The sequence below is a fragment of the Anser anser genome, assembly GCF_964211835.1.
Source record: "Anser anser genome assembly, chromosome: 1".
NCBI lineage: Eukaryota > Metazoa > Chordata > Aves > Anseriformes > Anatidae > Anser > Anser anser.
In genome coordinates, this window is record NC_139720.1 from 214,767,174 (window position 1) to 214,788,759 (window position 21,586).

The 21,586-nt window shown below is 67.3% G+C and overlaps 2 protein-coding genes across 2 annotated transcripts in view; both read right to left on the reverse strand.

Moving 5' to 3' along the window:
- Positions 1-1,443: 1,443 nt before the first annotated feature.
- On the reverse strand, positions 1,444-18,564 carry ARRB1 (arrestin beta 1). The gene is made up of 16 exons (XM_083823628.1): positions 18,331-18,564; positions 11,118-11,148; positions 10,379-10,439; positions 10,203-10,247; positions 8,995-9,191; positions 7,931-7,990; positions 7,566-7,633; positions 6,706-6,841; positions 6,519-6,603; positions 6,346-6,418; positions 5,312-5,449; positions 5,115-5,198; positions 4,604-4,627; positions 4,055-4,125; positions 3,739-3,790; positions 1,444-2,970 (listed from the first exon to the last, which is right to left on the reverse strand). Exons 1-16 carry the CDS (start codon positions 18,348-18,350, stop codon positions 2,859-2,861), a joined length of 1,257 nt encoding a protein of 418 aa, XP_083679754.1. The 5' UTR covers positions 18,351-18,564; the 3' UTR covers positions 1,444-2,858.
- A 2,258-nt stretch (positions 18,565-20,822) lies between these two features.
- The window catches only part of PDE2A (phosphodiesterase 2A), a gene marked incomplete at its 3' end in the record, with an annotated part of 42,591 nt that continues 41,827 nt past the window's right edge, over positions 20,823-21,586 (reverse strand). The window contains exon 6 of the mRNA XM_083820391.1: positions 20,823-20,854. Within this exon, the coding sequence (XP_083676517.1) occupies positions 20,823-20,854 (32 nt within the window). The remainder of the gene's footprint in view (positions 20,855-21,586) is intronic.

Consider the following 21,586-nt stretch of genomic DNA (forward strand, 5'->3'; position numbering starts at 1 on the left):
GGGGAAAAGACGGGCAGGGGGCTGTCCTCGGCTGGGTTTGACAGCCGGGGCTTGGGTTTTCCTGCTCCCCCCAGCAGCTGGAGGTTGTGGCGTGACTGGGAAACGTCCCCTGCTCCGGGAGATGCTGGGACAGCTCCTTCCTCACCTCCTGCTCCTGGAGATGCCGGGACAGCTCCTCCTGCGCCACAGGTGATCCAGGTCACTACTCCTAGCCCGCCGCCACACAGATCTGTGCCCAGCATCCCTGGGCGTTGCTCCTCACGTGTTACCCAGGGTACAAACGTGCAGCAGCAGCGGCTCTGGAGCAAGCCCACGGGCACCAGCTCCTTTATCGAGCCCTGCGGCACCAGCTTTAGGATGCAGCCTCTTAAACCAGCAGCCCCGAGGACCGTCAGCAGGGTGCAGGCCGGACACGGCTTGTTTAACCAGCAGCCCGTCAGCCCACCGCGCTCCAAAGGCACCGCCTGGCCTCGCACTTTGCTTCCAAACTTCGTTCTGGTCCCTGCTGCTGGCTCCCAAACCTCCGGCCCTTTGGCGCAGGCCCTGCCGAAGCATCCCCGTGCTTCCACGCCTGTGGGAAGGTCGTGGGCGGTGCCGTGGGGGCGTGAAGGCATAGAGGGGCTGGAGCAGCACCCACGGGGATGGCTGGGGGCCGTGTCCCTCCGTGCTGGTCGTGTTGGACGTGTCCCAGCCGCCGGAGAGAGCCGCGAGCCTTCGTGCAGCAGGGCGCAGCCCGCTGCTGGCGACGCGCACGGGTTCGATGCCTCGTCTGCGCGGGCAGGGAGCCCGGGCAGGGCGAGCCGCCGTCCTTTTCACCGTTTCTCACCCAAGCAACCGAAAATTCAGCGTTAGCCGAGAGCAGCGAGGCTGCTGGGGCGGGAGGGGGGGGGCCACCAGGAGCTGTGCCAGGGCTCCCCTGCGTGAGCGGCGGCCGGGCGTGCGTCCTTGGGCGCGGTGGCATCGATCTGCGGCTCCTGCTGCAGCCCCAAGCGCTGCGCTGGGCGCACGCACGTGGACAGCTGGTGGAAGCCGAGGGCAGGCGCCAAGCCCGTATTTACCCGCGGCGTCTGCGAGGGCTTGGAAGCCAGGGCACGCTGGGGAGGTGATGGCCAACGTGCCCCACAGCCAAAAAATGAGGGGCTGGGGGGGGGGGGGGCAGCCGAGGCAGACGCCGAGTGCCGGGGGCCAGGCAGCGCGTCGCAGCGCCGGCGTACAGGCAGGGAGCTGGAAACTCCGGGGCTGACTGTGGGAGGGTGGAGGTTTACGTCTGCGTTAACGCACGGAGAATCACTGCTGGGGTGGGACGGGGCAGGGCGCACGCAGGGAACCCCCCCATCCCACCCCCCCCAGCACCACCAGCGGGTGCCCCAGGGCTGGGCCGGGTCCCCTGCCCTGAGCCAACAGAAGTGTCCAGGCGCTGGGACTGCGTTTTTTCAGGTTTCGTTTTTGTTTTTGTTTTTTTTTGTTGTTTTTTTTTTTCTGAGTTTAATAAACTAGAATAATTTATTTGACAGAACACAGAAACATCACAGATAACGGTGGAGAAACCAAAGAAGCAGGTATCCATGAACAGTACAAAGAAACCACTTTACAAAAAGAAGTACCACGCTGCCCGCCAGCTCTACCCAAAAACAAGGGGGCTTGGCTCTGCGCCGCCCCCCCCCCCCCCCGCCCCCCCCTCCCCGGGCAGGGGGACGGAGCTCTCCGATGACAACGCCGACCGCAACGGCACGACAAACGGTGGTGAGGGTCTCGCGGGCACTGCGGGAGACCCGAGCCCCCAGCATGGGTTGGGGGGACCATGGCACGGGCCGGGTCCCCGGGCACAATCCGTCCTGGGGACCCAATAGGGTCCTGCAAGGGGGTAAGGGGGGGGGGGGGGGGGGGGGGTCCCGGGACCGGCACCCCCCAACCCGGGAGGCACAAGCATCTGGTGAAACACGGGTTAGGGCAGCGAATGCTGTGCTCCCCTTCTCCGCCCCCCCCCCAGCCCCGAAGAGGTGCTTTAGCCCATGCAGGCACAGAGAGGGGGGAGAAGCATCGATTTGGGGACGGGGTTGGGGCAAAGCATCCCTGGTGGAAGCCCAGGGGGGAAGCCGAGGGCACCGACCCACGGGGGCTGCAGGTCCCTTCCCCAGCCCCGGCACGGCTCCATCAGCATGTTAAGAGCCAAATCCCCGGGGCTGGATGCTGCAGGAGGATTTGGGGTAGGAGCGGGGGGGGGGGTGCTCCTACTGCTCCTAGCCCTGCGCCAGGCTCAGCCCCGGGCAGCATCCGAGGGTCCGAGCCAGGCTCATGCACCCCGGGGCGGGGGGGAAACGCATGCAGCGGGGCCAGGCACGGGACAGGCCGTGGGCAGGACGGGGGGGGGGACGGACGAGGCGCACGGGTGCCCTTTCCCATGAGCAGGCTGCCTAGAAAAGCCCCCCCCCACCCTGTTCTTCTGCACCCCCCCTCTCCCCACACCCTCCCCGTAGCAAACCGGTGTTGAGAGCGGACGGTATAAAATGCGTAAAAGAGGCAGCTCATAGGAAAGGGCTCGGGGTGCACGAGGAAGGGGCTGGACGGGGAGGGAGGGCCGGGGGTGCTGAGCCCCCCCCCCCCCAGCCCCAGCACCCCCTGGGGACGTGCCCACAGACCTGCACGGGACACAGCAGCTGGATGAAGAGTGACAACACGGCACAGCGGGAAGGTTATAATTGCTGTCGCGATCGGGTGATCCATAGGCTCCCGGTACAGGTAGAAAACAAAATTAATAATCATACAAAAGAGAAGAAGCCTAATGCACGGGTGGTACTGGCGCACGCCGGCCCAGCCGGGGGGGTGGGTGGGCTTGGAGGTGGGTTGGGGGGGGCCGCTTATCTGTCGTTGAGCTGCGGGGAGTTTGTACGCTCCTCCTCGTCCTCCTTGTCGTCCTTCATGCCTTTGAGCCGCTGCCGGGCGAAGTCTTCGAACACGATGTCGTCGTCACTGGCGGAGACACAAGGGACGGGGGCTTTATGGGGGGACGGGGGGCGCGGGGGGGACCGGGATTCGGGGCACCGGGCGCCCGCTGCGGGGCTCCACGGTTGCGCCCAGCCGGCAGCGTCCGCGGTGCTTCCAGCAGCCTGGGGGCTCTTAAACCACCCCCCCCCCCCCCCAACATCAGCAGCCAGCCTCGTTTCTCCAAGCACCCCCTAAATCAGTCGGCGCCTTGGTGTTTGCTCGCTGAAAAGCGCGGGGATGAAGTGGGAAACGCTCCGGAGAGCGGCGGCTGCAGCCCCAGGGGCGCACGTGCCATGCACGGGGACCGTGGGGTTCACTCCCCGGGGACAGCAGACCCAAGAGCGAAGCCTCCCCGAAGCGCCCACGGCAGCGCAGGCACAGAGCCGGGGATTAACCGGGGGGGGTGCAGCGCGGCCACGGCATCGCCAGCCCCGGGGGACGCGGCGGGGACGCGGCAGGGACACACCGCGGCGCGCGGTCCCGGCGGGCGCTTCCTTACTGTGATTCTCCTGCTCGGAAAGACATGCAGGGAGGTGGCAAGGGGTGGGGGGGAGAGAAAAAAAACAAAAAACAGGCAGGGCATGCGTTAGGGGGTACGTGCACGGGGCTAGCCATCGGAAACCGTTCCGGCACGGCACGGCACGGCACGTGTTAGTGGGTTAGGGGCCGACATGCAGCCGCGCCGACCGCTGCCAAGCTGCGTGGCACCGACGCGGGTACCCGCACAGCCCCCCCCGGGGGCGTTTCTCTTACTTTGTGTCCAGCTCTATCAGGTTGGTGTCTATGGGAGCTTCGTTCTCTGGAACTGAACGCAGGCACAGGGGTTAATCACCGTGGGCAGGGGGGGGCGCATCGCCGCCGCCGCATGGGCAGCACCCCCTGGGGACGTGCCCCCCCAAAAATCGTTCTCACCCCAGGATTGCCAACGGGGCGCCACGGGGTCCCAAATGCCCATCGGGCACCGCACAGCCCGGTTGGTGTGAATCCAGGGCTGCGGCAGAGCCCCGTGCCCCCCCCCAACCCCTTGGGGGGGATCTGCCCCGCGCGCCCCGGCCGGGCGGACACTCACCGTCCCGGTGCGCCGGCTCCTCCCTGGGCTTGGGGTGCATCAGCGTGAAGGGGAGCTCCACTGCCACGTCGCTGCGAGAAGGGGACCGAGGCCGGGGTGAGGCGTGGGGCAGAGCGGGGGGGGGGCTGTGGTTTTAGGATCCCTCTGGTTTGGGATCCCCCCCCCCCCCCCCCAGGAGCTCCCCCTCTCCGGGCTACCCAAGGGCGGGTACGCGCGCAGGGGCACGAGGGAGAAGGTGAGCGCAGGAAATCTGCCTTGTAGCAGCTCGGCGGCATCTGGGGCTGAAATCCCGTGGGTTTAGGGGAGGATGGGGGGTGCTGAGCTCCCCGGGGGGGCACGGGGACAACAGAAATGAGGCAGGACAAAGCTCTGCCTCTTCCACCCGCACCGAACCCAGGGGATCGGGGCTGCTGCGCGGGCACGGAGTGCCCCGGGGAAGGGGCTGCTGCGTGCACGGGGCTGGCCCTGGGGGGCCGGGGTGGGCACGGAGGGGACAGAGGGGACAGGGTGACACGGTGGGACGAGTGGGGTGGCACACAGAGGCATTACCTGGAGGCGAGGTCTCCCAGCAGGCTGGTGTGGGTTAAATGAGACGAGAAATTAGTGTCTGCTCCCCACCGACACGTGTACCCCCCTCCCCGCACAGCCCCCACGCAGATGGGGACGAGGGGACTGTCCCCGTGGGGTGACAGCCACAACCCCGCTAACCCCTGGCTCTGTCCCAAGGGGTATTTTGGGGGGGGGGGGGGGGGGGGTCACGGGCAAACCAGCCCCGTTTGCAGCCTGGCTGGGGCTGCAAGCAGGGCCTCGTCCTGCAAATGATGCTGCAGCGAAGAGAAGGGGGGGGGGGGCGAGCGGGGTTGTTTTATGGGTTAATAAAACCCCCAAAAGGGATTTTTGTCCCCAAAAGGGACAAAGAGAGCTGGGCTCTGACCCCATCCCATCCGGTCCCGGAGCTGCAGAGTGCTGGCTCACCCCGGGGGGGGGGATGCACTGAGAAGGAGAGCAAGGGAAAAGGGGCCGCAGCACCCCGGGGCAGGGGGGGGGTCCCCGCACTCACCCTCCTCGCGACACCACCAGCTTCACCTTCACCTTGTAGGACACGATAATGCCCAGGATCTCCTTGTTGGCTCCGTCCCTCAGCCTGCGGGAAGGGGATGGGCACGGGGAGGGAGACATCAGCACGGGGGGGGTGTCCCGTCGGGGTGGCACCGAGGGGCGGGGGGACTTGGGGGGGGGGGGACAGGGGCGGCTCACAGCGTGCTGGAGGCCAGGTTGGTGTCCTCGTGCTTCAGCTTGCCGTCCAGCGCCAGCCCGCGCTTCTCCCGGTTGTTGGCGAGGAAGGGGGTCAGGGTGTACACCTTGCAGAAGGTCGAGCTCGGGGCCACCATGTCGCTGGGGGTGACAGCGGGGTGGGGGGATTGGGGGTCAGCCCCGGACCCGCCGTGCTGCCCCCCCGGGAGGGCTGGGGGCTGGCGGGGTCGGGGAGGGTGCCAGCAGGTTGGAAAACGGGGCGAAACCCCGCAGTTTTGGCTCCGCGCCCGTTCGCCGGAGGGTTTGGTGTGGCAGCACCGCGTCCCCTGCGGGCAGCGCCCCCAGGCCATTGGCAGCCCCCACCAGCAGCCTCCGCGGGGCCGGAGCTTGCCATCAAAAATGGCCAGATTTTCTCACAAAAACAAAAAAAATAATATTTTTTTCCTTAGGGCTATGGTTAGGGCTAGGGTTAGGGTTAGGGTTAGGATTAGGGTGAGGGTTAGGGTTAGGGTTAGGGTTAGGGTTAGGGTTAGGGTTAGAATTAGGATTAGGGTTAGGGTTAGGGTTAGGATTAGGGTGAGGGTTAGGGTTAGGGTTAGGGTTAGGATTAGGGTTAGGGTTAGGGTTAGGATTAGGGTTAGGGTTAGGATTAGGGTTAGGGTTAGGGTTAGGGTTAGGGTTAGGGTTAGGATTAGGGTTAGGGTTAGGATTAGGGTTAGGGTTAGGGTTAGGGTTAGGGTTAGGGTTAGGGTTAGGATTAGGGTTAGGGTTAGGGTTAGGGTTAGGGTTAGGGTTAGGGTTAGGGTTAGGGTTAGGATTAGGGTTAGGGTTAGGGTTAGGGTTGGGTTAGGGTTAAAAGTTTCCATCTCCCCGCTGGTCCCAGCAAGCTGTGCCTGCTGGATACATCCTCGTGCTGCCCCCAAATGATTGGGTTCGGGCAGGAGACCTCCCCCAGGGACTTGGTCGCCCCGCGGTGTCCCCTAGCAGGCCCTAAGTCTCCTCCCTCCCCCCCGGGACCCCAGCCCCACGTCACTCACTCAGCATCCTCCACGGCCACAGGGCACTTGTACTGGGCGGTGTTGAAGAGGCAGATGTCGGCGTACTGGCGCACTGGGGCGGGAGATGGAGAGTGGGGAGGGGGCGGTCACGTTGTGTGTGGGGGGGTCACAACCCCACCTGGCAGCCCCCTGGGGGGGTCCCCAACCCTCACCTGAGATTTTGATCTTCTTCACCGTCTTGTTGGTGTTGTTGGTGACGTGCACGTTGACGCTGATGGGCTCCCCGTGGTAGTAGATCTGCGGGGAGGGGGACGTGAGCTCGCCGCCCCAACTCCCCGGAGCCACCCCAACGGTGTCCCCCCCCCCCCCCCCCCCCACGACCACCAGCCCCAAGCCCACCTCCTTGTCCAGGGACGCCTCGAGGTGCAGCGGCTTGTCCGACATGAGGAACTGCCGGGTGGTCTCCGCCATGGGTTGGGGGCCGGGCCGCTCCGGGGCGTACTGCACCTTGCGGATGACCAAGCGCACCGAGTTCCTGCGGGGACAAGGGCAGGGCACGGGCGTCCAGCTGCCGGCAGCTCTCCCCGTATCGTTTTGGGCCCGTTTGGGGTCAAATCCCTCTTTTCTGATGTCCCAGGTTGGCCCCACCGAGGGGCTCGCCCAGCCGCCAGGGACAGCCCCACGGCCACGCCATCCTCACCCCATCCCAAAGGACGCCTCCATCCCAACCCCATCCCAAAGGACATCTCCATCCCTGCCCCATCTCAAAGGACATCTCCATCCTCACCCCATCCCAAAGGACATCTCCATCCCTGTCCCATCCCAAAGGACATCTCCATCCCAACCCCATCCCAGAGGACGTCTCCATCCCAGCCCCATCCCAAAGGACATCTCCATCCGTGCCCCATCCCAAAGGACATCTCCATCCCTGTCCCATCCCAAAGGACATCTCCATCCCAACCCCATCCCAGAGGACGTCTCCATCCCAGCCCCATCCCAAAGGACATCTCCATCCGTGCCCCATCCCAAAGGACATCTCCATCCCAGCCCCATCCCAAAGGACATCTCCATCCTCACCCCATCCCAAAGGACGTCTCCATCCCTGCCCCATCCCAAAAGATGTCTCCATCCCCGCCCCATCCCACCCACTGTGGGCTACCAAAGCCAGGTGCCCCCTCCCCGCCGCCGCTCGCAGCCCTGCCAGCCCCGTGCCCCCCACCTGGGCACCCTCAGCCCGCGCCGGCGTCCTCCCCCCTCACCTCTTGTGGATTTTCTCCTCCAGGTTCTCCGCACAGAAAGCTTTGACCTCATAGTCCACACCGCAGGCCTGGAAAGCGGGAGGGGGCAGAGGAGGAGGCCGATAAACCCCTCTGCGCCCCAAAACCCGTGCATGACACCCTGGCACAGCCCGAGGCCGACGTCCCAGCGTGTGCCCCTGGGGGACAATCCCCATCCCCAGACGTGTCCCCTGTCCGGGGACATCATCTTTTGGGCTCCCTGGGGCGATTTCACCCTGGTTCAAGAGCCGGGCTTTGCTGGGAAGGGACAAGGGGGATGCCTAGGAGGGTGCCACGGGCCCGTGGGACACGGCAGGGTGACACCAGGACGCAGAGGTGCTCCTTACCTTCCCCGTGTCCTCGGGGCCCGGCTGCAGCGTGACGGAGCAAGGCAGGTTGGGGGGAATCTGAAGCAGAAAATAGAGTTAGGAGCGGGTCTGGGACCCCTGCCCCAAATCCCCCTCCCCAGGGGGCTGCGGCATCCCGGGCATCGGGGAGGGGACGGGCAGGGGGACGTCGCGCTGCCCTTCCCCTTTTGGCCAGGGTTAATCCGAAGAGACCCAAGAGACCCAAGCCCCGAGGAGTTACGAGCCGCGCTAATGTGCATTTTTTTTTATTATTATTATTTTTTTTTCGGTTTAATCCAGGGGATTTGGAAGAATTAAGGTTGTTTTGCAAGGGCTCGCGCCTGGTTGTGATCCCGCTGATCCCGGGGGGTTTAGCTGAGAGCTCACGCCTGGAAAACGGCACCGGGTCCCCCGGGGGGCTCCGCCAGAAGCCGCGCCGGGGCCGGGGGGGCTCAGAGTGCCCGTGCCCCTGGCTAAGGGGGGGGTTTGCCCCCCGTTATCTGCCGAAGCCCCTCATTTTGCTGCCCACCACCAGCTCGGGAGGGCCGCGATGGAAATTTCCTCCCGCTCCTCCCTGGCTCCCAGACAAGGCTGGAATTAACGCAGCTAATTACCGCCGCAATTAAAGCGTGGCGGGGAGGAACAGCTTCGATCCCCTGCGCTGACGCTAACGGCACGGACGCGGCAGGGGGGCTCCCCGGGGCTCTGCTTCGCTCGGGGGGAGCCTCCCGGGGCCGTGTCACCGCCTGGCCACGGACCCCCTGCGCCACCAGGCAGCGGGGCCGCCCCTGCCTCAGTTTCCCCACTGGCTGCATTGCACAGAGGCTGCTTTCCTCCAGGGCAAGAGCATCCAGAAGCCACCGCGTCTTTGCCCAGCACCCCTTTGGCCACCCCCAGATCCCCCCGGGGATGCTGTGCCCGCGTGCAGGACCCCAAAAAGCCCCACGCCCCAGCACCCAGCACCCGCGCGGGTGATGCCGCGCCCCAGGGCTGGGCTCGGGAGCTGCAGCACCCCGATTTCTCTCCCCCGCGGGGGGGGCGAGAGGAAGAGGAGGGGGCCCTACCTCGAAGGTGAAGGGGTAGGCGTGCTCGCCCAGCTTCTTGATCAGCCGCTCCTGCAGCCGCGTCAGGGGCTTCTTCTCCTCGGGGACGGGGGGGAAGGCCTGCACGTTGGCCACGAACAGGTCCTTGCGGAACGTCAGCCCCAGCACGTCCAGGTCCTCACGGCCGTAGCGGAAGGCGCAGGTCAGCGTCACGAAGACTGGAGGGTGGCAAAGGTGGGCACGGTGGCACCACGGCACGGTGGCACCATGGCACGGTGGCATCATGGCACGGTGGCACCATGGCACGGTGGCACCACGGCACAGTGGCATCATGGCACGGTGGCACCATGGCACAGTGGCATCATGGCACGGTGGCACCACGGCACGGTGGCACCATGGCACGGTGACATCATGGCACGGTGGCACCAAGGCACAGTGGCACCATGGCACGGTGGCACCGCTGCATGGTGTCATTATGGCACAGTGGCATGGCACTGCAGCACGGTGGCACCATGGCACGTTAGCACCATGGCATGGTGGCATCACGGCATGGTGGCATCACGGCATGGTGGCACCATGGCACAGAGGCACCATGGCACAGCGACATCACGACATGGTGGCACCATGGCATGGCGGCATCACGGCATGGTGGCCAAGGCACAGTGGCATCATGGCACAGTGGAACCCCAGCACGGGGGCACCATGGCACGGTGGCATCAAGGCACGGTGACACCATGGCACGGTGGCACCATGGCACAGTGGCACCCCAGCATGGTGACACCACGACATGGTGGCACCACGGCACGGCGGCATCATGGCACGGTGGCATCATGGCATGGTGGCACCCCAGCATGGTGGCACCACGGCATGGTGGCACCACGGCACGGTGACACCACGGCACAATGGCACTGCAGCACGGTGGCACCCCAGCTCATCCCAGCCCCACCAGTTTCAACCCAGGTGGCACCGGGACGCAGTGGTGGCACCCGGGACGGTGCCGTGATGGGGAGCTGGGGACAAGTGGCACTGGTTGGGTCCCCGTGGGACAGGGGCAGGGATGGGGATGTGACCTCAGGGCAGCCACCACAGAGCAGGGGGGGCTGGAAAACCTCACCCAAGGGCCCAGCAAACGCCAGCACCAGGTGGGACCGCGCAAGGGGGGGGGAACCATCGTCCCCCGTGGGTGCCACCCCCCTGTCCCCAGGCGTCAGGGCCCCCCCCAGTGTTACCTTTTCTCTCCTTCAGGTACTCAGGATCCACCAGCACCACTCCGTCTGCAAGGGAAGAGCAGCAGGGTGGGGGGGACGTGCCAGCAAGGCAGGGTGGGGGGGACACGCAGGGACCCCTGGAACGCCCCTGCCACCACCCTGGGGACACCAGCACGGGGACACCCGGCCCCACTCACCCACGGGGTCCACCACGTCGATGTGGTCCACGAAGTCCCGCTTCCCCAGGTAGACGGTGAGCTGCAGGGACGCGAGAGGGACACCGGGGTGAGGGCTCGATCCCGGTCCCCACCTCGCCACCCATCGCCCCTCTCGGGGCCGGCACCCCCCTCTGCCTCCCCAGGGCTTTGGGGGGGGGCTTCTCCCGGTGGGGAAACTGAGGCACGGGGCGCACGGGCATCACCCGGAGCTGGGCTGGAGGAGGAAATGGGGGGCACGCTGGGGAGGTCCCCGAGCGCACACATCGTTACTGACCCCACACTGGGGACTGGGGTGGGACAGTCACAGCGGGGCCACCCCCCCAGACCCCGGAGGGGACGCTGGGCACGGTGCTGAGGGAGCAGCAACGCCAGGGGCTGCAGAGCGGCGGCTGCGAGCTCCCGGCAGCCGCCGCCTGGATCCGTCCCCGCGGCCCTCGCCACAAAGCCGATTTGCGCCGCCCCAGCTGGAGCTCGTTAGACCCCAGCCTCATCCGATTAGGCTCCCGGGGGAGCCCCCCCCCGGCCCCCCGGCCCCGCAGCCGGGCTCAGCCCCCACCAGCACCACCGGCCGAAAGCATCCCCGTGGGGAAAGCCCCGGGGGTCGCAGCCCCCCCGATTAAACCCCTGACCACGGGCACGGGCACGTCCCCCCGGCCCTGCCGTGCCTCAGTTTCCCCGCTGGGGGAAGGGGGACCCCCCCCCCCGTGGCGGCGCTTACCTTCCCGTTGGGACTCGCCTTCTTGAACACCCTGCAAAAAAGCCGAGGGGAAGGCGCGTTAGGGGGCACCGGGATGGGACGGGGGCCGCGGGCTGAGCTCCCAGCCCCCTGCCTCGGTTTCCCATTGGGGCTGGAAGGGGGCCGGACGCAGCCGGGTCCCACCGCAGGGCCCTCGCTCCCGGCTCCTGGCAGCCTCGCCGCGGCTGGCAGCCCGAGGTTTTTCCCACTTAATTCCCCCCCAGGGAAGCTTTTCCTATAAATCCGGCCGCGCCGGCGGTGTCGCCTTACAGCTGCTGGCCCGCAGCGAGCGCTCGGGGCTGGGCAAGGCGCTGGTCCTGGTGCTGCACCGCAGCCCCAGGCTGCTCGCCGAGCCACGGGTGGGGGATCGGGGGGCTCCAACAGGCCCCCCTCATCCCCATCCAGCCGCGCAAGGTGCAGTGCAAGGTGCTGGTGCTGTGCAAGGAGCTGTGCAAGGTGTTGGCGCAAGGTGCCGTGCAAAGGCCCTGTGCCAGGTAAGCTGCTGTGCAAGGTGCTGCGCGAGGTGCTGCCGCTGTGCAAGGTGTTGGCGCAAGGCGCTGTGCAAAGGCCGTGCCATGCAAGGTGCTGCCACTGTGCAAGGTGCTCTGCCAAGTGCCGGTGCCGTGCAAGGTGCTGTGCAAGGGGTTGTGCAAACACCCTGCTATGGCAGGTGCCACGCAACGGCCCCGTTGTTCAGGGAGTTGTGCGAGGCGCTGTGCAAAGGCCCCGCTGTGCAAAATGCTGTGCAAGGTGCCGTTGCCGTGCAAGATGTCAGTGCCGTGCAAGATGTCAGTGCCGTGCAAGTGCCACGCAAAGGCCCTGCTGTGCAAGGTGCTCTGCAAGGTGCTCTGTGAAGTGCTCTGCAGTACGAGGCACTGTGCAAAGGCCCTGTTCAAGGCGTTGTGCAAGGTGTTGTGCAAAGGCCCTGCTGTGCAAGGTGTCTGCAAGATGCCGGTGCTGTGCAAGGTGCCAGTGCTGAGCAAGGTGCCGTGCAAGGCACTGTGCAAAGGCCCTGTTCAAGGTGCCGTGCAAGGCACCGTGCAAAGGCTCTGCTGTGCAAGATGCCTGCAAGATGCCGGTGCTGTGCAAGGTGCTGTGCAAGATGCCAGCGCTGAGCAAGGTGCTGTGCAAGGTGCCGTGCAAGGTGCCATGCAAAGGCCCTGCTACTAAAGGTGCTGTGCAAGATGCCAGTGCTGAGCAAGGTGCCGTGTAAGGTGCCGTGCAAAGGCCCTGCTGCGCAAGGTGCTGTGCAAGATGCCGGTGCTGTGCAAGGTGCCATGCAAGGCTCCGTGCAAAGGCCCTGCCGTGCAAGGTGCTGTGCAAGGCGCTCTGCAAAGCGCCGCTGCAATGCGAAGTGCCACGCAGAGGCCCTGCAGCGTGATGCATTGTGCAAGGTGCAGCCCGAGGAGTTGTGCAAGGAGTTGTGCAAGGCGCCACGCCACGCACGGCCAGGCTCCCTGCAAGCTCCGAGCAGCGGGGCACAGAGGGGCAGGGTCCGGGGGGGGGTGGGGGGGTCCCCGGCCAACCCTCGTGCAGCAGAGCGCAGGGGGCAGGCGCCCAGACACCACGGTGATGGGCGGCCGCACGCTCCCCGGGTGCCGGGGAGGCAGCACGAAGCCTCCCAGAGGCTTCCTCGCCCTTCCCGGCTTTTGCTGGTTCCCAAATATCCGAAGGGAACCCAAAAAAAAAAAACCAAGCTTTGCAGGCGGGGGGTGCCAGCGGGGCGCCCCTCCCCGCCTCCCCTGGCGCGCAGCCACCCGTAATGGGCTCTCCCCGGATAATCTGCGCTCGCCGTGAAATTCTATTAAAGCTGCCCTGGAAGATTATCAGCGGCGTTTCAGGCCGGGAAAACAATTAAAGACAAACGCCGGGCGCTCGGCACAGCTCGGCCAAAAAGGCAGGAGGAGGCTCCCGGTGGCACACGAGGGCCGGGGACGTCGGTGTCCTGCCCAGCCTGGGGACAGGGACAACCCCGGGGGGCGCGCATTGTGGAAAAGGGTCCCCAAAATGCAGGAGGGTTTGGGGGGGGATTTGGGGGAACAACCCCAAACCAAAGGGGGGGGTGGGTCTGGGGGCGCAGCGGATTTCCCCGGCTGGAAAACCTGGGGCGGGTGGGGGGGAGGGGGGAGCCAGGAGAAAGCTGCTGAAACCCTGCGCTTTTGGGGCAGGCGAAAACGTGCGGTTTTGCCAGGAAGCGACGTTCATTCATTCGGTTCCAGAAGGCAGAGCGGGGCCACCAAAACTGCCCTGGGCGTGCTTTCCGCCCCCAAAACCACCCCGCCGCGGCCCCCGGCCCTTCCCGCGGCACAGCACCGGGCTCCACGGGGACCCCCCAGCCCCTGCTGGAGGTCGGGGGGGACGCAGCACAGCCCCCCCTGCGCCTCCGGGGACTTTTTGGGGTGCCGGGGTGCCCCGCAGGAGGGAGGATGCTGCGGTGCTGGGGGCGGCCACGGCTCTGGGTGGGGGCACAGGGAACCACGCGTGTCCTGGCGTCCTCGTCTGGTTCCCAAGGTCTCCGTGCCCCCGCATGCGCCCCAGGGTCCCCGTACCTGTCCCCTGGTGGCTCTGTCCCAGTGTCCCCACGTCCCCTGCAGCCGTGCCCCAGGGTCTCTGGGTCCCTGCATCCCCGCCCCAATGTCCCTGCGCCTCTGTGGCCCCACGTCCCCGTGTCACGGCCCAGGAGCCACCCCCAACAGGCAAAGGGACACTGGGCTCGGGGCCACCAGGGCGACGGCCAAGGACATCCCACGGCAAGCGGGGGGGGTGCGGGGGCCGGGGGCATTTCCTTGACCCCGCGTTAGCGGCAGGGAGACGGGGGCATGGAGAAACCCTTTGCCAGGGCCACCGACACCCTGGGGCTCCTCGGGGACCTCCTGGGTGCCCTCCGGGGGCAAAGCCTCCGGTGGGACCGGGGTGGACGTGGGACCACGGCCACAAGGGGACCCAGGGGGACCGAGCGCAGCGGCACGGCCCCGCAGAGCGAGCGAAGCTGGCGTTAACGGGCGTGCTACCGGCGTGCAAACACGGGGCAGGGGGGGGTGGGAGGGTGCGGTGCCACCCAGGCGAGGCATCTTCCGGGTGCAAACGGAGCCGCCGTAGGGCCGGAGCCGCCCTTCTCCGGGCACCCGAGGGTGACCCCACGGAGTCGCCGGGGTCCCCGCCACGCAGCGGGGGCCCGCCGGGCGCCCTCCCCGCCGGGCTGGGCCGGCCCCGCTGCCGGGAAGTCCCCGCGGCCTCCTCGAGGCCCTGGTTCCACAAAGGCGCCCGCTAACGCTAACGAAGCCGGGCGCACGCGAGAGCGGCGGCGCTGCTGCAGCGGGGCCGAGCAGGAAACAATTACTCACGGCGCCCGCCCGCCCGCCGCGGGGCCACCCTGCACCGGGGGTGTGGGACACGGGGTGGCCCCACCCTGGCGGTGCGGGGACCCCAAAGCACCGTGGTGTGGGTGCAGGGACCCCGAAGCCCTATGGTATGGGTGCGGCAGCCCACAGCCCAGTGCTCTGGGTGCGGGGACCCTAAAGCACCACGCTCTGGGTGCAGGGACCCCGCAGCCCTACGCTGTGGGTGCAGGGACCCCATAGCCTCATGTTGTGGGTGCAGGGACCCTAAAGCACCATGCAGTGGGTGCAGAGACCCCAAAGCCCTACTCTGTGGGTACAGCACCCCATAACCCCACGCAGTGGGTGCAGGGACCCCATAGCCTTATGGTGTGGGTGCAAGAACCCTAAAGCACCATGCAGTGGGTGCAGCACCCCATAACCCCATGTAGGGGGTACAGGGACCTTAAAGCCCCACCCTGTGGGTGCAGGGACCCCACGCTGTGGGTGCAGGGACCCCAAAGCCCCACGCTGTGGGTGCAGGGACCCCACACCGTGGGTGCAGGGACCCCAAAGCCCCATACTACGGTGCAGCACCCCACACACCCCTACAGCCAGGCCCCTCCAAGCCCCAAAGCAGAGGCAGGAGCAGGGAGGGGGCCAGCAGGGACGCCCCCAGCCCCAGCAGCCCCCCCCCCCTTCCCTCCCGGCACCCCCAGCCCCGGTCCCCACGGGGCACACGGTGGCACCGCGTGCGCCCCCAAACCCGAGCACCCCCAAAGCCCTGAAGGGGCCAGGATTTGGGGGTGCCACTGATGCTGGTCCTGGCCCCCCCCCTCCCCAAGCTGGGGGGGGGGGGGGGACTCACTGACCCCAACCACCACCGTTTAGGAAATAACGCCGGGGATGGAGTGCCTGGACCCGTCCCTGTGGGATGCCCTGGACGGGGGGGCTCCCCCAGAACCCACAGTGGGATTTTGGCCCCCCCCTTTTGCTTGCTGCCACCCCCCCCCCCCCGAAGCTGGGGAGGGAGGGAAGAGGAAGCGCTGGGCCTTCCCTCCCCCCCCCCGGCCCTTCCTGGTGCCGAGAGCCGGGGACGTGCAGCAGGAAGCTGCCACGGGCCCTACAGATCCCCTATTTCCCCCCCCCCAGGGCCGAGGGACCCCCGCTGCGGGGCTGGCGGCCCCGTGCCCCCCACCCACCCACCCCCCCCGGCACCCTGCCGAGGGGCTGCGGGCTGGGCCCGGCCGCCGGCCGGATCCTGCTCTCGCCTCCGCATCGATCGGGTTCCTCAACGCGCTCCTCAGGCACCCGGGCGGCCGCTCGGCGCTAACGACCGCTTCGTTTGGTGGCTGCTAATTGAGCGGGGTCCCCTCTGCTCTCCGCTCCGCCGGATTTACGAGCGGTGCCAGCGATCCCCCCCCCCCCCCCCCCAACCACCACCACCCCGGGAGCGGGGCCAGGGTGCTGCCACCCGCCTGGCTCCGTGGCTCTCTGACCCCTCCACGGCCCCACAAGGGGGCTTCGGCCCCGAAATCTCCCCCCGCGCCTCGCTCGGGTGCCTTGGCACGGAAGCGCGCTGGCGCTGGGATCCGGGATGTCTGGATCCTGCTGTTATTTAGGAGAGTTTGTTCTCCAAACAAAGTCCAGGAAGCCAAAGTCTCCCCTCCCGGGCCGGCGGCCAGGGCTCGCTCCCGCACCCTTCGCAGGGCCGAGGTCCCCGGCCCGGCTCCCGACCCCATACCCGGCTCTGGGGGGCACCGTGGCTGCTGAGCCCAGGGCACCCCGAGGGGCTCTCTGGGGTTTAGGGCCGCGTTTTGGGGGCACGGGGCGGGCGGGAGGCCGCGAGGGGATGTCCCCAAAGTGAGCGGGCAGGGGCCATCCCCTGGCACCAGCACCCCGAAAGCCCCCACGCCGGGCATTACCGCGGGGTCCCAGGATGGCGCCTCCGTAGGAACGGGTGCAGGGTGCAATTTTGGGGACCCCCCCCCCCATCCCACATCTCCCCCCCCTCCCAGCTCCACCTTTGCCCCCTCCGAGCCACCGCAGCACCGGCGCTGGGGGACGCGCGCGTTTTTGGAGACGCTGCGAAGAAGCAGGCGACGCTCGGGTGCTTACGGGGTCAGGGCAGCGCCGGCGGTGCCAGCGGCTGTGGGGCTCCGCTGCTGACCCCACAGGGACCTTCCCCAGCTCCTTCCCCGGCTCCTTGCACCTCGGGGCTTTGGGGGGGCAGGAGGCGGCTGCTGACGCACGGGGCCGCACCGACCAGGGAGCACCCATGGGTGCGGGGCCAGCTCCTGCACCGGGGGCTCGTCCCAGGGACCCCCCCCCTTGGCGCACCCCAAACCTGGTGGCCCCAACGTGGGGTCAGCGGGAGCCGTGCTGCAGCCCCCAAAAGCGGGGTGTCCCCCCCCAGCCCCACGACGCAGACATTGGGATGGGTGGAAACGGTGCTTCGGGGCATCCCCGGAGCCTGGCACCAAAGGGGTCCCGGCCGTGCCCCCCCCTGCACCCCCCCGGTGCCCGGGGGACACCAAACCCCGCTGAATGAATCAGGGGGAGCGCGGCCCTCGGGGCTGCTCCCCGCAGCCTCCGGCTGCCCCTAATTTCATCCCGGCCCTTTTAATAACCCGCAGAGCTTCGAAAATAACAATGGGGCCACCACCGGATCGCACCGGGAAACCCGAGCGGAGCCGCGGCGGCGCACCATGGGGTTTAGGGCTTGGGGGGGGGGGGGGCAAATTTGGGATTTGTCATCCCAAACCCCCGGCTCCCGGGCATGCGAGGGCCCCGAACAGCGGTGCGGGGGTCGGCGGGATGCAGAAGGCCCCCCCCCCACGCCAGGCCACCAGAGCATCGCCCACCCCGTGCCCAAAATCTCCCCGGGGAAGCCGAGCTCGCCCTGGGGTCCCATGGGTGCTCCCGTCCCCATTGCATGGGAAAGGAGGGGGGGGGGGCTTCCCCCCAAACCCCCCCCAAGCTGGAAACGGGGGGTTCGGGGATAAAATCACTGCGCTCCCGGGGGCACGGCCGCGTTCCCCGGGTGGGGGGTGAGGGGGGCACGGGGGCTGCTGTCCGCAGCCGAAGCAGGGGTCCCCGCAGCGCCTCCTCCCCCCCAGCGCTTGGGGGGGTCCCCAAAGCCCCTCGTGCCACCCCGAACGGGCTGCAGCGTTTCTGGAAGGTTCTGCCAGAGCAGGGCCGAGCCCCCCCCCCCCCAACCACCACCCCCTCGCCCCCAGCCTCCCCTGCTGCCGGGGGGCACGGCGGTGCCATCGCCTGCGGGGGACCCCCGAGCCCCGAGGCGGGTGCTGGGGGGCCGGGGGCAGGATGAGGCCGTCCCCGGGGGGCGAGCGGCAGCACCGAGCCCCCCCCCCCCCGGCCCCCCAGCACCTGGCCCTAAATAATTAAGGACAGCCAGGGAAATGGGGGCAGCCGCAGCGGGGTGGCGGGGGGGGGCGGGCAGCGGTCAAACCCGGCCGCCCCCCCCACCAGGGGCAGGGTTGGGGGCACGCAGGAGGCGATGCTGAGCCCCCCCCCCCCCCCCCGTGGGCAGTCCCGGGGGCGAGCACCCACGCGTGTCCGCGCCCCCCCCCCCCCCGCCCCAATGCACCGCGGGTCTGGGAGCACGGGGGGGGCGCACAGAGCCTGCCCCCCCCCCCCCCGGGGAACCCCAAACACCCGCGGGGGGGGTCCCCAAGGGGGTCAAAGCCCCCCCCTCAAGGGTGCACTGCGGGGGGGGGGGGCGTGGGAACGGCGCCGGCGCGGCCCCCCCCCGGCTGTCACCGCGCTGCGTGCACGCGTGTTTGCACGCGTGCGTGTGCATGCATGCGTGTGCACGCGTGTGCCCCCCCCCCGTGCCCCCCCCCAGCCGCACTCACCGGGTGCCTTTGTCTCCCATGGCCCCGCGGATGCCGCGGCCGGGCAGCGCCGGCGGAGCTCGGAAAATTCCCGGTGGGGGGGAAGGGGGGGGGGGGGGACGGGACCGGGAGTGGGGAGGGGGGGGCAAGGGGGGGGGCGCTGAGCACGGCCCGGCCCGGCACGGCCCCGAGCGCTGCGCCCGCTGCAACGCCGCGGCCCCGCCGAGCGGCCCGGCCCGGAGCTGGGGCGGGGGGGGCGGGGGGGGAAACGGGAGGAGGGGGGGGTGCACGGGGAGGGGGGGGGCGCCCCCGCGCGGGCACGCGTGGGTGTGCACGGGGAGGGGCGTGCACGGGGAGGGGCGTGCAGAGCGCGCCGGGCGCGCACACGCGCGGGGAGGGGCGTGCGCGGGGAGGGGAGGGCGTGGGCACGGTGCTGTGCGCGCGCACAGGGCCGGGGAGGGGCGTGCACACGCACACACGGGCACGAACACCGCGGAGTGCATGCACACACACGCGCACACACACACACGTAGAGGGAGCTGCGGGCACGGGCACGCTGCTGTGCGCACACGTACAGGGAGGGGCGTGCACACACGCACTGCCGTGCACACACACAGCATGCATGCACACACTGCTGTGCACACACACAGGGAGGGGCGTGCATGCACACACTGCTCTGCACACACAGAGCATGCACGCACACACTGCTGTGCACACACGTACAGGGAGGGGCGTGCACACACCTATTGCTGTGCACACACGTACAAGGAGCTGCGTGCATGCATACACTGCCGTGCACACACACAGGGAGCTGCATGCACGTGCACACCACTGTGCACACACATGTACAGGGAGCTGCATGCACACACACATTGCTGTGCACACACGTACAGGGAGGAGTGTGTATGCACACTGCTGTGCACACAGGGAGAGGTGTGCATGCACACACTGCCGTGCACACACAGAGCATGCAGGCACTCACTGCTGTGCACACACACGTACAGGGAGCTGCATGCATGTGCACACCACTGTGCACACACACACGTACAGGGAGCTGCGTGCACACACCTATTGCTGTGCACACACGTACAGGGAGCTGCATGCATGCACACACTGCTGTGCACACACACAGGGAGAGGTGTGCACGCACACACTGCTCTGCACACACACGTACAGGGAGCTGCATGCATGCACACACTGCTGTGCACACACACAGGGAGAGGTGTGCACGCACACACTGCTCTGCACACACACGTACAGGGAGCTGCATGCATGCACACACTGCTGTGCACACACACAGGGAGAGGTGTGCATGCACACACTGCTCTGCACACACACGTACAGGGAGCTGCGTGCATGCACACACACAGGGAGGGGTGTGCATGCACACTGCTGTGCACACAGAGAGCTGTGTGTGTGCACGCTGCTGTGGACACACAAAGAGGGAGGGGCATGCACGCGCACTGCTCTGCACACACACACACAGACAGGTGTGCACACTGCTGTGCACACAGAGCTGCATGCATGCACACACTGCTGTGCACACACAGGTGTGCACGCACATACTGTGCACACAGGGAGCTGCGTGCACACACACAATGCTGTGCATACATGTACAGGGAGGGGCATGCATGCACACTGCTGTGCACACACAGAGGGAGCTGCATGCATGCACACTGCTGTGCACACACACAGGGAGGGGCGTGCATGCACACTGCTGTGCACACACAGAGGGAGCTGCATGCATGCACACTTCTGTGCACACGCACAGGGAGCTGCATGTGTCAACACTGCCGTGCACAAACAGAGGGAGCTGCATGCATGCACACACTGCTGTGTGCACACAGGGAGGGGCGTGCACACGGTGCTGTGCACATACACACCCACAGGAAGGGAGGGGCGTGCATGCAGACACAGCTGTGCACAGTGCATTCCCCTGTGCACACACACAGGGAGGAACGCATGCACCCCCCATTGCACACGTACACCTCCATGTGCATACACGGAGGTACCCAGGGGACAAGACTGCACACACTTGCGTGCACTGGCACAGAGGGAGGTGCACTCCTCCCCGCCCCCCCACCCCCGCGTACACACATGCATGTGCCTGTACACATGCACGCACACAGGCAGGTACATGCACACACACACTGGTGTGCACACACGTGTAAAGAGAGGTGCACCCCCATGCATGCAACAGAGGGATGTGCGCGCACACACACACACACCTGTGCACATGCACACACACACACAGCTGTGCACACGCACCAGTGCAGGTGCACCACGCCTTGCACACCCACCCTACACATGTGCACACACACGGAGGGGTGCACGCCCCCCCCCCCCCCCCCCTTGCACACGTACACCTCCACATGCACACCCTTTGCACACACACGGGCGTGGGCCCAGCGCTCCCCTGGGCTGGGAGGGGCAGGGGCAGGGGAGCCCCCCCCCCACATTTCCTCCTCCAATGAAACCCAGCCGTTGCTGCGGGAAGCCCCTCCCCTCCATCCTCATTGGCTGCTGCCACCACTTGCCCCGCCTCCTGCAGCAAAGCAGCCAATCAGACCCGCTATGCAAATCAGGTCGAGGTTATTCCCATGGGCACCCCAAAAGCTCCCGGCCACGGCCCTGCGTGCACACGCGTGTGGCTGGGGGAACCCCGGGCACAGCCCCCTGCTGGGAGCCCAGCACTGGGAGCACTGGGAGCACTGGGAGCTTGGCACAGGGTGTACTGGGAGTCTGGTACTGGGCATACTGGGAGCACTGGGAGCCCAGCACTGGGAGTCTGGCACTGGGTGTACTGGGTACACTGGGAACCTGGCATGGGGTGCACTGGGAACCTGGCACTGGGGGCACTGGGAGCACGACACTGGCCATACTGGGAGCCTAGCACTGGGTGCTCTGGGAATCCAGCCCTGGGTACGGTGGGTGTGCTGCTGGTTCAGCACTGGGTGCACTGGTAATGTGGCACTGGGGGCACTGGGAGCTTGACACTGGCCACGCTGGGAGCCTGGCACTGCGTGCACTGAGTGCACTGGGAGCACTGGGTGCACTGGGAATCCAGCCCTGGGTACAGTGGGTGTGCTGCTGGTTCAGTACTGCGTACACTGGGAACGTGGCGCTGGGTGCACTGGGAATGTGGCACTGGGTATGCTGGGAACGTGGCACTGGGTACCCTGCATGCACTGGGAGCCTGGCACTGGCCACACTGGGGGCACTGGGAGCCCAGCACAGGATGCACTGGGATCCTGGCACTGGGTGCACTGGATGCACT

Excerpts from the sequence above, each read along its gene's own strand:
- ARRB1 (XM_083823628.1), bottom strand. The coding sequence starts at position 18,350 with ATGGGAGACAAAGGCACCCG. Across the intron at positions 9,192-10,202 it reads GTACCTGAAGGAGAGAAAAG|TCTTCGTGACGCTGACCTGC; the intron begins GTAACACTGGGG and ends GCCACCCTCCAG. Across the intron at positions 6,842-7,565 it reads GAGGAGAAAATCCACAAGAG|GAACTCGGTGCGCTTGGTCA; the intron begins GTGAGGGGGGAG and ends TTGTCCCCGCAG.